Source organism: Marmota flaviventris, chromosome 9, assembly GCF_047511675.1.
Source record: "Marmota flaviventris isolate mMarFla1 chromosome 9, mMarFla1.hap1, whole genome shotgun sequence".
In the NCBI taxonomy this organism is placed as follows: Eukaryota; Metazoa; Chordata; class Mammalia; order Rodentia; family Sciuridae; genus Marmota; species Marmota flaviventris.
Window position 1 is genome coordinate 14,533,089 of NC_092506.1, and position 14,253 is coordinate 14,547,341.

Consider the following 14,253-nt stretch of genomic DNA (forward strand, 5'->3'; position numbering starts at 1 on the left):
TTTAAGAGAAGGCTACTAACCTGTACATGAAGAAAGATTTCCTTTTAGTCTAGGGGTAAAAATACAGCATGTTCACAAATATAGGAAAAAGAACTCAAAGGCTATGCACCAAAATGTTAACTGTAGTTCTTTTTGAATGGATGGTGTGCTTTTCTGGGGTTTTCAGGCTCTGTGTTAAGCACCTTTTAATTTTCTTATTATTTTAAGATAAGCAATTATAAAAAAAAATTACCATAACCAAATTTTAGTCACCTGAAGAAATCTTATATTTCCTTCTTCTACAGGCAAAGGATCAAGATTCTTTCAATTTACAAATAACAAAGCTGTGTCCAGAAAGATCAAATGACTTGCTTGAAGCTACACAACTAGTGGCAGAGGTACAATCAGAACTGAGATTTTTCAAGTTCAGTGCTTTTTTACACTAATCAACTGCCTCACTGTTTAAGTTTGACCTTGTATTACTTATTACTCTCCTAGGCCCGGAACAGGAAGCAGCAAATGATCTTATAATGATCTTATCGTCAAGCAGGTTTCCAAGTCCAGTGCCATCCTGGAACAAACCCAAGAACCAGGCCCCTTCTCTATGTCAACTGCTACAGGGATAGCACAAAATGGCCTAGCCACCCACACCCACCTAGGTCCAATCACTCTTTACTAATGAGGAAGTCAGAAAAGCAGACAACACCCTGGGCAGACTGCTGCTATCTACCCCTGCTCTAGGTTGCACCAGCTGAAGTCTGGTGCCCCTTCAGGAATAAAAGGTGAGTCACATGGGAGTTGGATTAGCTAAGACACCTGAAAGGTAAATGATTCAGGCTTAGATAATGGGGCCTCTACCCCTGTCCCCAACCCAGTTCACTATTAACCAACGCTCCCTATACATGAGGAAAGTAAGCACCAAGGCATTTGGCTTTAGAAGGTCATGACCCATACACAGAAATTCAGTAACAGCTGCCAAAGCACCCTCACCATCAAGAAAACCTTAAATTTTTCCTTCTTTTCATGTCTCTTTGTCTGGAAAACACAGTCCCTAATTTATTCTGAAGCAAGATTTGCAGCCCACAGGCCAAACCTGTCTTCATACCACCCAAGAACTAAATATTTTTTATATTTTTAGAGGCTTGTTTTTTAAAACAAAAAACATCTAACAAAGATAACATAGAACCCACAAAGCCTAAAGTAGGTCCTCTGTAAAGGTCTGCCAATCCCACTCTAAAGCATTCTCGAGGCAACAAGGGAAAGTATCTACTATACATCAATCGGTCTACTTTCATTTCACCCAGAATTCCCATGGAAAAGTCTGATCCCTAAAGGTTCTTAAAAGTAGAAAGAAAAACCAGCTCTTTCCCCCATCTTGGAAAGACCCTTTCCTTTTACTCTTGCCTACCTGAGGCGGCGGCGAGGGTCAGAGGGTGTCCCAGTTCGACGGGCAGTGCCATAATCAGACATCATACCGTAATCCAGGTCATCATAGCCCATACTACGCTGGTCATCTTCTAACCCGTAAGGCTCTGGGTGAAAGCGGTGCAGATCCACACTGCTCCCCCCTACCCGAACCTGGGGCTGTGGCCCATAGACATCCTGTCTACTAGGTGCCCTGTAGCCTTCCATGCTGGGTCTATATCGTTCCTCAATGCGAGTCACCCGGGATAAACTGCCATAGTTGTCACTGCCACCTGGATAGCCATCTTCATAGTGGCGGCTATAACCATCAGGAGGGTAGTGGAAGTTCCTCGGAAGGGTAGCAGTGCCTGCTTGGCCCACATAAGGACCAGGTCCACCGTTGCCATTCTTGCGGAAGTCACGACCCAAAGTCTGGATATAGTTGTTCGAAACTGATGAGGCATCCACAGGCAGCCCGTCTGGTCCCACAGGGACTGGCTGTACCGTCCGTGTTGTCACTGTCTTCACTACTTTCTTGACCTTCAATTAAGGAATGGGGGGGAAAAAAAACTACTGAGGGAAATAAGTGATACAAGCTTACTTCCAGACCATTCCAAGAAAAGAAGCAAACCCTAATCTCTAGGCCACTACACTAGAAATGCCTATACCATCTACCTTTCTTCCCATCCTATACATCTGAGCAAGAAAACTGCCCTGGCAATTACTGCTTCTCGGAGAAGCTCCTACAGACCTTGACATGCCCTCTCTCTTCCCAATCCATCAGATTTTCCCATATCACTTTTCCATGTGAAGAGAGATCACTTTCTTTTTGGCATCAGTACAGATTAGTGATCCTTCCTTCACCCTAATTAAGTGCTTAATCTCTCCCCTAATACAAACTACAGAAAGACTTCTTCTATTTTCTATTAATGAGACCTTATGCAAATCTCAGCTTACTGTGGTCTCTGTGCGCCGAGTGGTCCCATCATCTGAGGTCTCCACAGAGACAACAGACATGGCTCCTTCAGGGTCCTCCTCTGTGTAAGTCTCCACAATCTGCCCTGGCTCTTGCATCCTGGGGATGGTGCTATATAGAAGATGACTGTGATCCTATATGGAAAAGAGGAAAAGAAAGAAAATACTATTAAGCCATGTGTTATTAAGAACCCATCCTAGTAAGAAGCAGAAGGGTGAAGACTATTCATCCATCTTTTATAGACCTCAAGATTTTTAAAGAGAGGTGATTGTTACCTTTCAAACTTGTACAAAAGTAAATATAATTTTCCCATTCTAGTCATTTAACTAATATGTACCAAGCTAAACAGCTGATAGCCATATTGACACCAAGTGACAAAGGTAGCAGATTTAACTTCCCAATTCTGGTCATCTATGGTTATCTAAATGAATATGAACTATGTTAATGGGCCATATATACATCTGAGTGATCTCTCAAAACGGGCTTATCCAATAAATAAAGAACGTTTTTTATTACAAGGGATTGATCCCAGGGGCGCTTAACCACTGAGCAACACTCCCAGCCCTTCATTAAGAATTTTATTTAGAGACAGGGTCCCACTCAGTTGCTTAGTCCCTAAATTGCTAAGGCTGGCTTTGATCCTCCTGCCTCAGCCTTCAGAGTCACTGGGATTATAGGCATGCACCACCATGCTCACTCCCCACCCCCCCCCCCAAAACAAAGAACTTTTAGGATAAAAAAGAAAATCCCTATAAGACCAATCATTTGACTGACTTTATATTACTCTAAGGTAAGCCAGAAGGCTTCTAAGACCAACCAGATTTTAGGTAGGATTTTCTGCAAAGTAGAATTATGCCCTCCCTAAAATAGGAATGTAGTACCTAGGATCACATGACAGGGACAGGGAGGTAGTAATAAAGATCAATAGCCATTAATATTCATTTCAAAACAAAGCTACATATACTTTGTAGCTCCACCTTTTTACTTTCCTAAATGAAAGAAACTAATTGATGGGTATTTACAATGTGCCAGACACTTTATGAATTACCATGATGCTCTTCTTATAAGCTGAAGAAGTAAAATGATATGAATGAAACAACCCAGCCTTGAGCCAAAAGAATTACCTGGGGTCCGTTGAGTTTCAAATCTGAAAACTTCTGTCTCTCAAGGTCAGCATCGCCCACAAACCGGCCGTTCTGAAACATAACCCATGAAAGGACAATTCATTTTGTGGCCTTCCTTTACTCTATCAAACATAAATGTCTTTTTCCCAAACAGGAAAAGGGCTTTCAAGAAGATGTTTGTGGCTGAAATCCTTGTGTCAGTAGTCATAAAATAACCATATTACTTCTTAGCTTAGAACTTTCCTCAAAGTTGGAATCAGGCCTGCAACTCTGGCAGACTGGGTCTTTGGTACATAAAAACCTAAGCTCCGTGAGGGCAGAGGGGTTTGGGGGTCAGTTTTATTTAAGGTAGCATCCCTAGTGCCTTACGCAGTGCCTGATACATTATAAGCGTTCAAAAACTATTTGCTGAAATAAAGTATGTTTTGGAAAAGTTTCCCTACATGCAACCTTTTTGAAAATCCCTGAGAATATAAGGAAAATTGAAAAGGCTAATTTAGGGGATTTCCAAAAGTCTTCGTTATTGTTCCCTGAATCTTCATGCTCTGCTACCATTGGAAACTCCCATTCCATACAGCTTTTTAAAGAAAGATGTAAGTCTCCCTTTCCAAGTATGAAGAATATAGGTACCCCAATTCCCCTCCAAGAAGACTAAATTCTCAACATCTTTATCATCAATTATTACAACCACAGAACACATTCCAAAATGTCAATCTTAAATTGTTCTGTCTTAAATAGCAGGAAATAATCTAATGACATTATATCACATAGAAATACATATTTCCCTGCTCCTCTTTCAATACAGAACACAGTGAGATCCGGCCACCTTAGGAAACTCTTCTCCCACCCCACTCCCCTTTACATGAAGAGTATAACGCTGAGGGAGAGGAAGTTAAACATTACTTTCAGGAAGAAGGAAAGGTGTGGTTTCATTGCTGAGCAGAAGTTAAAAATAAGAGAGCAAGAGAAAGAAACCACATACTAAATCCTGGAATTCCCCACCACCTCCACGCCTGAGTCGTCTTTTCAATATATACATCTCATCACTAGCCCTCTACTCTGGCTCCTAGAAAAAATTAGAAACATTGCAAATATACAGCCTCCTTCAAATTCCTGATTATCCCCAACTGGAATTCTGTCCTCTAGCTCAATCTGCAAGGTTCCTCAATAGGAGGGACCTTTTCTATCTTAAAAATTAAATAATCAATAAAAAGGACTGTCAAGGCATGAGCACTATTTTGGTTTCCATCCAGAGACCTCCTAAGATAAAGTCTATCAAGCAATGCCCTCCACCTCCCCCCACACACACACCCTCAGACAGATTACGTCACAGCAGAGTCAGACTAGATAAACCAAAGGAAACAAAAGATACTTCTCACTTCTAACACCAACTCTCCAAAGTCACATCAGAAAGTCAGCCAACGAGAGACCACTGGCTCCTGTGGTTATTTGGGTTAAACAGCAGAATGAAGCTCCCTCTCCAATTCTAACCAACAGAATTAACAATAACCCCTTCCTCCAAGACATGATTTATACAGCCAACAAAAAAGAGGCCACAAAGGCAATACGGAACAGGAATATACAATTTATGGATACAGTCACACCTTCTGAGAACAGATTGTTCCCTGAAAGGACTGAATGAAGCTGGGAGTACAAAATGCCCAACTTCCCCAACCAATAAGTGCCCATTTACTTTCTTGAATTTTTGATGCCAAGAAAAAAATAATCAGAGAAAACAAGTAATTTGACTATAGCCCCAAACTATACTTACTATCTGCCACGGCATCCCAACCCAGAAAACCCACTCCAACAAAACAAGAAGTCAGATGATGCTTCTAGAGATAAGTCCACCCAACTCAGCACAGCAGCAATATTTCTTATTTCTTAATCAGTATTTAACACCTCTGGAAAAGTTCAAAATGAAGCATGGGCATTGGATAGCCCATCACCGAGGGTAGAGTAGCTTCCCAATAAGGATTTTACCCTCTCCATGACCATGCCAAAGTCCTACCTGCTGGTCTGATGGAGAGAGGGGTTACCTGATGCCGGCGTGTGAGGGTGCCGTTGGCCATGAGTGGGTTGGCATCCTGTGGTGAGACCCGGACGCGTTCCAGTTGCGCCGAGACGTGGCGCCGTTCCTCCTCCAGCGCCCGGGTCAGCTTCTCAAACTGGGCCTCTTGTTCCTTCACAGAGGCCAAGATGCTGGCGGTCGACTCCACCTCTGAGTCGTCCATGAAGGTAAGGGGCAGAGCCGTGGCAGGGCAGGGTAAAAAGGAAGGTGGATCACAGAGGGAGGAGGAAGGAGGGAGAAGGCCCCCCTCACTTCACACTATCGGGAAAGGATAAGAGAGAGGAGAGAAAAGATCACAGGTCAGAGAAGACAGATGAATTATTAATCCCAGAGCCAAAGATGCCCTCTCGTGGTTTTACTACAATGCAGAAAGCAAGCCACCACCAAGCCTGGGGGCCCATCACCAGTGTCTACTCAAGCAGAGTCCTTTGCCCACTACCCTCCTCAACAGCCCATCAAAAGTACCTACTGAAAGGAAAGTGGTGACTAGATCTGTCAGTAGGAGAAGGAGAATGTGACTAAATGTGGTAATCATGGCATGAGATTAAAATTAGATTCTTTTTTCCCTGGAAAAATTTGCTAGTATCAATTTAATGAAAGTTTTAACTGCATGGTACAGACAAGCACTCACTGTCCTTCAGGGCCAAGCCACTGCTAAAACAAGGCAGTACAGATTTTACTTAACCTCTCTCAAATCTGTTACTGATGCTGCTATAGTAGGGGCAAAATATACTAAATTAATATGCTAAATTAAAATCCCAACTAAGAAATGTAAATTGGAAAAAAATATCTCCCCCTTATCAAAGGTGGAAAGACAAAATTAAGTCCTCCATGTTTGATACATTTATGGACGGGTCTTTCTAGCTTCCAAACTATACTACAATATTGAGGGCAAAATGTGCCTTAACTGAGACGAGATAGTAATAGAAGCACAAAACATAATCTATGGGGGGTGGGGGGACACTATTTCCTAGGACTTTTACCTCTTTGGGGAATAGGAAAAGGAGCAGTAGGCTCAAACTCTTAAAAAGTACACCTTGAAGTAGTTCATATTCTAACTCCTAGATGTCAAAGGCTAGAACTTCCTATGACTCTATAATCTTACAGAAAGCTCTAAACAGATTATCTTTTTACCACTTTACTTGTTCCAACTCGGGGCAAATACCCAATCTAGATGGTTTATGTGTGCTGTTTATACAATAAATGATAATATATCCTTATTATATAACAGCAAGTTGGCCAATAAATCAAGAAGCATTATAGTCATACTGCTGTACTTAGTTGATTGTCACTATGGGTGACCTTATGGCCAGTCCAAAAGGCAGGTTGGAGGTAATCTCCCCTACTCTCCATTCTCTCATCAACCCCCCACCCCTGTGGAAAAAAGTCACTTAAAAATATTTATTTATTCTTAATAAATGTGATTTTAATACACACCTGTTAAGAGAAGGGTCGTAATTGATTGTTTTAACACAGAGAACAGCCCAGTCTAGATTCAAAAAAATCATGGAAGAAGCATCCCAGCCACCACAGCAAGGAGGAAGCAGGAAGGAGAGAGCTGCAGAAATATTTGAAAGAAAAATGGAAATGAGAGGAAAATAAAATATGCCCAATGCATAAATACAAGAGAATAAAGGGGAAATTTGAGGAAGAAAGGTATTAATTTAAAATATGATTTGGATGGGGAGGTTGAGGCAAGAAGATCCAAAGTTCAAGGCCAGCCTCAACAACTTAGAGAGGTCCTAAGCAACTTAGCAAGACTTTGTCTCAAAAAAGAAAAAGGAAAGGGCTGGGGATATTGCTCAGTGGTTAAACACCCCTGGGCTCAATACCAAAAAATAAATATATACATTGTATGTGTGTGTATATGTGTGTGTGTGTGTGTACTGAATGAATGAACTGTAATTGCTTAATGTGACCAATGCCCTTTAGACTTTGCTGTGTTCAGATACCTGGGCTTTGAATGTAGTTTTCATTAAAATATGGACTCTATTGTCCTATCAAGAATTCCTCTATTTGTACCTCTATACAGAACCAAGAACTGTTTATAATATGGATAAAAACCCATTTATCCCTTGTTCCCAGCAATCAAATTGGGGGGAAAATTCCTGTTGGAATGCCCTTCCCCCTCCTTTCCACCCCTAAGGCAGAAACCTCAAAGCCCAGTTCCAGCATGCCCACAAAGACATTGAGAAACCAATGCAATAGTAGCAGTGGGGAAGACAAGTGGAGACTAGCCTAGACTGAATCTTTTGCTTAGCTTCTGTTTCCCACGCTCCCCAGAGCCCCACCAAGCACAAAGGATTGGGCCTACTTGCCTTAGAGTGTATGCAGCATTCAGCAAGCAAGAGTCCCCAGAGAAAACTGATAAACAGGTGCCCAAAACTCTTGAATTAATTCATTCCCTAAATCAGAAAGTATATTGCCCCCCCATCCAGATATGAACTCCCACAACCACTTATCAACTCCTGTTCTTCCTTTGAGTCCAAAGCCCATTGCCACTTTCTCACATTCCCATCCTACATTTTAACAGGCCACTCAAAGGTCTTTCTTATAATAAGTATCCTTATCATTAAAAACTGTTCCCTTTCCATCTCTATTTCTTCATTTTAAACACTTGCCCTTATCCGCTATGTACAATGACCTATGAACTTCCACACCAAGAAGACTCCACTTAAGAGAGATTCTTCCAGTTACTGAGCTTAAACAGGGCCTGCAGTGCAGTTACCACTCTGGCAACCTCCGCCCTGTAATCTTCCTTGCTAATAAAAGCCCAAACAACCACTACATGGGGCATACAGAGACAACACTCCCTGCTGCAGAAATTGTTTGTTATCCTGCCATAAATGGTTACTTTTTGCCCCCACAACTTAAACTCAGAAAAAGGGAGTTAGGAAGATAGGAAAAAGGTAGGTCAGAAAACAGTGTCTGGAGAAACATTAGCTTCTCCAATCTTCATAATTTTAAAGCTGACCAAATTGAAGAGGACAGTACAGCTGGTAGGAAGAGGAGATCAGATTCCTAGGTCTAAAAGCAGAAAATTTTTCTGCTTGAAAAGGGCAGAAGCAAAGGCTATGCTGGACAGAATACAACTCAGAAGACCAGTTCCAGTCCTCACTCGCCAACAATGGCAGTTAAGTCCCTGCCACATACTCATCTGTACAATGCCAGTATCACCAACCCAATGTAACTCAAGAGTTGCTGTGCAGATTCGGTGAGATAACTGTTATACAAATGTGAGGTACTAAGTTGTTTCAAGAGTTAGTTTCTGTCTTCCAATTACGTTACTTCATGATACTATCTCAGCTCCAAACTATTTTGTGAAGTAGTAGATTAAATTAACAATTAAGATCATAGCTGAGGCTAGGTGCAGTGAACCACATCAGTAATCCCACTGGCTCAGGAGGCTGAGGCAGGAGGGCTGCAAGTTCAAGAGCAGCCTCTGCAACTTTGTGAGACACTGTCTCAATTAAAAAATGAAAAGGGCAGGGAAGGTAGCTCAATAGTAAAGCACCTCTGGGTTCAATCTCTAGTACCCAAACAAACAAATGGGTTCTAAAGAATGGATTACCCTACTCAATTTTAGAGGTCTCACCTAGGCCAGTGTTTCTGGGACAAAGGGCACTTCTCTAGTGCCTGGCACTCATTACAGCATTACAAATCTGTTAATACCAAGTTTTTTATTCTCTATTTAAGGCCTTACCAGTATTATTATGAAGGAAAAAAGGGAATGTGAAAAGAACTAACAATTGCTAAATGCTTCACACTCATTATCCTGGCAATCCTAATAGTAACCACAAGGAACTAAGTTTGATTGCAAATTAGAAAACAGACTCAGATGAAGAAATTGCCCAAGTCCCCATAGTTAATAGCAAATTTTGAATTTAAACCCAGATCTCTGCCATTCCCAAGCCTACATTCTCTTTCTACACCATGCTGCCAAGTCCAAAAAGATATGCAATATAAGATACATGAGCAAGGGCTGGGGTTGTGGCTCAGTGGTAGAGTGCTTGCCTAACAGGTGTAAGGCCCTGGGTTCAATCTTCAGCACCACATGAATAAAATAAATAAATAAAAGGTATTGTGTCCAACTATAACTAAAAAATAAATATTAAAAAAAAAGATACATGAGCGAGCCTCTATGCCCTACGACTACTGAGAGCTTTCTTCCTAACTATCATAAAAATAGGGGGAAAGAAGATGTTTCCATTTTTCTTTAGAATAAAGAATTATTCCTTTTCTACATTAGAGAGGGGGGAAAATGAGGAAAAAGAAACGAGTGGGGACAAAGAATAATGACATTGAGCAAGCTACAGAAGACCAGTCTTGTAATTCACAAATTTGATGACGTTTCTTCTACAAGCCATACACATCATAAAAAGATAATGCTACAAACCAGAGCTGCAAACCATAACTGACTTTGGCAGAGTCAGGAATGGCTTATAAGTCAGATCCAACACCTTTCTAGTTTTGCCACTTAATGTTTCCAAAGTGTTCACTTAAAAAAAAAAAAAAAATCAAGGATTCCTGATGTGAGAAGGGTGGCACATAAAATGAAACTTGTTTTTCTCCTAAGACTAATATTTCCTAAGAATAGTCAGCCAGCTTTATGATTAACAAGTTTTAGATCCTATATTACTAGATCCCATCCACACTAGAAGGCCTACCTGTTATTACCCAGAGTCTACAGCAAGATTCCCTCATTCAAGCAGTGACAATGATAAAAGTTCACTCTCTGCTGTCAGAACTCCAAACCAAAACAAGTTAAATTGAATCGGTGCCCAGAAGGCCAAACAATTAGACAATGCCAAACAAATAATAGGGCGAAAAACCAGTCATCAATAGCACAGTCCCTGAAATGATTTGTTCTATTGTAAACAAGCTATAGAAATATAATTTGGAATTTTGATTCTTAAAGGTTAAGAATATAGGCTTTGAAATCTGACTGGGTTCAAGTCACAGACCTAACACTTATATAATATCAGACCAGTACCACCTATTTTTAACCTCAGCTTTCCTGTCAATGGAGAAGTAAAAATACATAGGATAACTGTGAGGATTAAATGAGATGATTCATGTAAGTTCGTAGGAAAAGGTCTTAACACATAGAAAGTTATTAATGTTACTACTACAAATACTTCTATAAAACACAAAGGACTAGAATTTTGGTGGTGTTGCAGAGTTTCTGAGTAAATCACACATCTCGATATGCACTTCTCATTCTACAGGAATTCTTCACACTCTCAATGGGAAAAACAAAATAACACTCCAGACTAGGAGTCAAAAGACCCAGGGTCTAACTACTGGCTCTGCCAAAAACATGCTAGGCAATCTTGAAGAAGGTATAGCCCCTGAAAGCTTCAATTTTTATTACTTAAGTCAGTCAGGGTGGCACACATCTAACCTCAGCTACTCAGGAAGCTGAGGCAGGAAAACACAAGTGCAAGGCCAGCCTCAGCAATTTATCAGGGCCCTAAGAACTTAGTGAGACCCTGTCTCAAAATAAAAATTAGAAAGGGCTGGGATGTAACTGAGCTAATTTATTTCCCTTCCCGCCATGCACTTCACATAAGTACATCCAATGATGTAACCAGATTTAGACAAACAAGCCTTTACTAGAAGAGAAAAAAGAATTTGTCCTAAGATGAAGAACTCTAAACTTCTTTTGAGTTCTTGGGACAGAAATTTTATCCTCTGTAGCCAATCCCAAAAGTAGTTCTCCTCCTTTCTTTTTATTTATGCATTATAAAATCAAACCAATGCCATAAATTTATGCTTTTCCTCTAAATGCAATGATAAGTAAAATTTCACTTCCACTGTCTTCTAGGCATATAGTTTTTTAAACAAAATGCACTGAATCTCCTTCTAAAGACTACCAATCAAGGCCAGATGCAGTGGTGCATACCTGTAATCCCAGTAGCTCGGGAGGTGGAGGCAGGAGGATGGAGTTCAAAGTCAGCCTCAGCAATTTAGTGAGGCACCAAGCAACTGAGGCCCTGTCTCTAATAAAATATAAAACAGGGCTAGGGATGTGGCTCAGTGGTGGAGTGTCAGAGTTCAATCCCCAGTACCCCCCCACATACACACACACACACACACACACACACACACACACGCACACAAGAATACCAAACAAGGCCTGGGGTTGTAGCTCAGTGGTACAGCACTTGCCTAGCACATGTGAGGCACTGGGTTCAATCCTCAGCACCACACAAAAATAAATATAATGAAGTTATTGTGTCCATCTACAACTAAAAATATTTTTAAAAGCCAATCAATAAAATATGGTCACTGTAATACTACAGAACTGTATGAGACAACATTTAAGAAAGAAAAGATCTGCTCCAAAATTCAAAATTAATCACTCTTGTTCAATCACAAACACAGAGAAAATTGCCACTTTGTTTCTAAACCAAAGGAATATATTTTGTCAAGTTTTTTCTATGGCTCCTTATCAGAAAGAGTTCTTGTACCTGAGTCCAAAGTCTAAGTACCCACCCTCTGTTCTCACTTGATATTCCACCTTCTGAAGCTCAGTCAGAATAATTCTAGTATTTCACTTGGAAGACTCACTTCCATGCTAACCTCAAGTCTCTGGAGCTGACCGGCATTTAGATCTAAAAGGGGTAGGGGTGCTGGGTTGTGGCTCAGTGGTAGAGCGCTTGCCTAGTCTAGCATGCATGAGGGACTGGGTTCATTCCCCAGCACCATATAAAAAAACTAAATAAACAAAATAAAGATATTGTGTCCATCTACAACTAAAAATATTAAAGAGAGAGAGAGAGATGGGCATGGTGCTACAAACCTATAGTCCCAGCTACTCAGGAGGCTGAGGCAGGAGGAATGCTTGAACTTGGGGCTCAGTGTTGGCTGGGCAACACAGCATAACCAAAAAAGGTCTAGAGAGAACCCTGCTCACTTCACAACCTCATCTCATTCAAGCACTTCTCAGAGCAACAAAACCTATACTTAAGAAATGGCCTTGTCTTAGCAGTTTCTGTGCTAAGTTCAATGCCAGCCTGGGCAACACAGCAAAATGATAATAATGAGGAGGAGGAGATGGTGATGAAGATCATGGGTATGATGCATACACCTGTAATCCCAGGTACTTGGGAGCCTGAGACCCTGTCTCAAAATAAAATAACGTCTATCAGTGTAGAGCACTTGCTTAGCATGTTTGAAGCCCTGGGGTCAATTCCCAGCACCACATAAAAAACTCCTAGCTAAATGAAACTTAGGTCCAATGGGGCTCCTTAAACTTATTTGTCTTATAATCATGACCCACAGTTACTGTTAAGATTTAAAGTTTTTACTCTGACTTACAAATAGAACAAAACAAAACAGGAAAGGGAGTGTAGGTCAGTGGTAGAGTGCTTGTTTGGCAATGCATGAGGCAGGCCCTACATTTGATCCCAAGTACAGCCAGCCAGGGGATAAAAATAAAAGAATCAACAGGTATGGTAGTAGACCCAATACTCAGGAGGCTGAGGCAGAAGGATCAATTCAACCCAGGGTTCAAGACCAGACTGGACAACATAGCAAGACACCATCTCAAAAAGGAAAAGGGAAAAAAGAAAAAAAAAATCACTTCTATCATCATGATAGACCTCCTAAAATTCAGAAACCTGATAAAACATTTGTCTTGCTCCCATCCAAAATATTCTGGGAACCCCCCCCCCACCAAGCCATACTAAAATGGCTAAATGCTAGACTGGTTTTGAAGCAAAGCAAGGGTGTGGTTCTCAGCTAGTGAGAGGGCCCAGAACTGAAAGAGTATGGAAAGAAACAAAACCTGCTTCTCTCTCAAGCTGCGTGACACACACACAGGACTGGTCTAACAAGTCCTTCTGATCTCTCAGGCCAGGCAGCCTCCTTCTCCTCCCCCATTACCCACATGCCTCTCAAAGGCCCTCCGCTGGGACCGATAACACTGAATTTTTCTCTCAATCCAGAGTCAGGGGCACACAGTTACTTACCTGGATCCCTTTGCAACCTTGCCAAAGGCACCTCACTTACCCTTATAAGGAGAAAACAGGGCTTTAGGGAGAGGCTGATAAGGAAACAAAGATAAGAGGGAGGGGCAAAAAAAACCAGGGAGGTGTCAGACTAGAGGAAGAGGAAAGGCCAAATGCCTTTCTCCTTCCTAGTAGAGGAGGGAGAAAAAGAGAGGGAGGTCATGTACATAATAGGAAGTAAGAAAAATTTAATTGAAATGAGAAGGTATTGTTAACTCCCTTGTCATAAAAGAGATCCTAAAATTAACTGGGACACCTTTTACTCTTCTCCCACTCTAGGCTAGAAAGAATATATTCATGGAAAAACTTAACCTTAAGGTTTGCTAGAGGTCACCCTCACATTCCTTTCTTAAAAAGGCCAGATTTTAACAGATCCCCTTACTTTTTATCCATGGCATTCCTGCCTCTCAATCTCTTTGTCTATCATTTGAAGATAAATTGGAAAAGGTGAAAGCATGCAATAGAACCATATTTACAAAGTCCCACTTCCTCAAATCTTTGAAAAGACACCCTCTATCAACTTTAGAATACACCTCCCTTTAGGGCCAAGCAGCAAGGAGAAAGGTGTAAATCTATGAAGAAATCAATCTGAGGAAGTGTTGAAGTCTTGTTTCAACCACAGAACAGGTAAGAGGAGGAAATGTTTTTCCCTATCTGAATGAAAGTGAAAATTTAACCCTAAAA

General features: G+C 41.1%; 1 protein-coding gene across 12 annotated transcripts in view; it reads right to left on the reverse strand.

Moving 5' to 3' along the window:
* The window catches only part of Ctnnd1 (catenin delta 1), a 51,144-nt gene that overhangs the window by 15,892 nt on the left and 20,999 nt on the right, over positions 1-14,253 (reverse strand). For 8 of the 12 annotated variants that reach the window (XM_071616145.1, XM_071616144.1, XM_071616143.1 and 5 more), the window contains 5 exons: positions 6,992-7,112; positions 5,523-5,812; positions 3,484-3,555; positions 2,341-2,493; positions 1,388-1,923 (listed from right to left, as the gene is read on the reverse strand). In XM_071616145.1, coding sequence (XP_071472246.1) covers positions 1,388-1,923; positions 2,341-2,493; positions 3,484-3,555; positions 5,523-5,717 — 956 coding nt within the window. In that variant the 5' untranslated portion in view covers positions 5,718-5,812; positions 6,992-7,112. The remainder of the gene's footprint in view (positions 1-1,387; positions 1,924-2,340; positions 2,494-3,483; positions 3,556-5,522; positions 5,813-6,991; positions 7,113-14,253) is intronic. The other 4 variants (XM_071616138.1, XM_071616141.1, XM_071616146.1 and 1 more) reach the window with 2 other exon arrangements.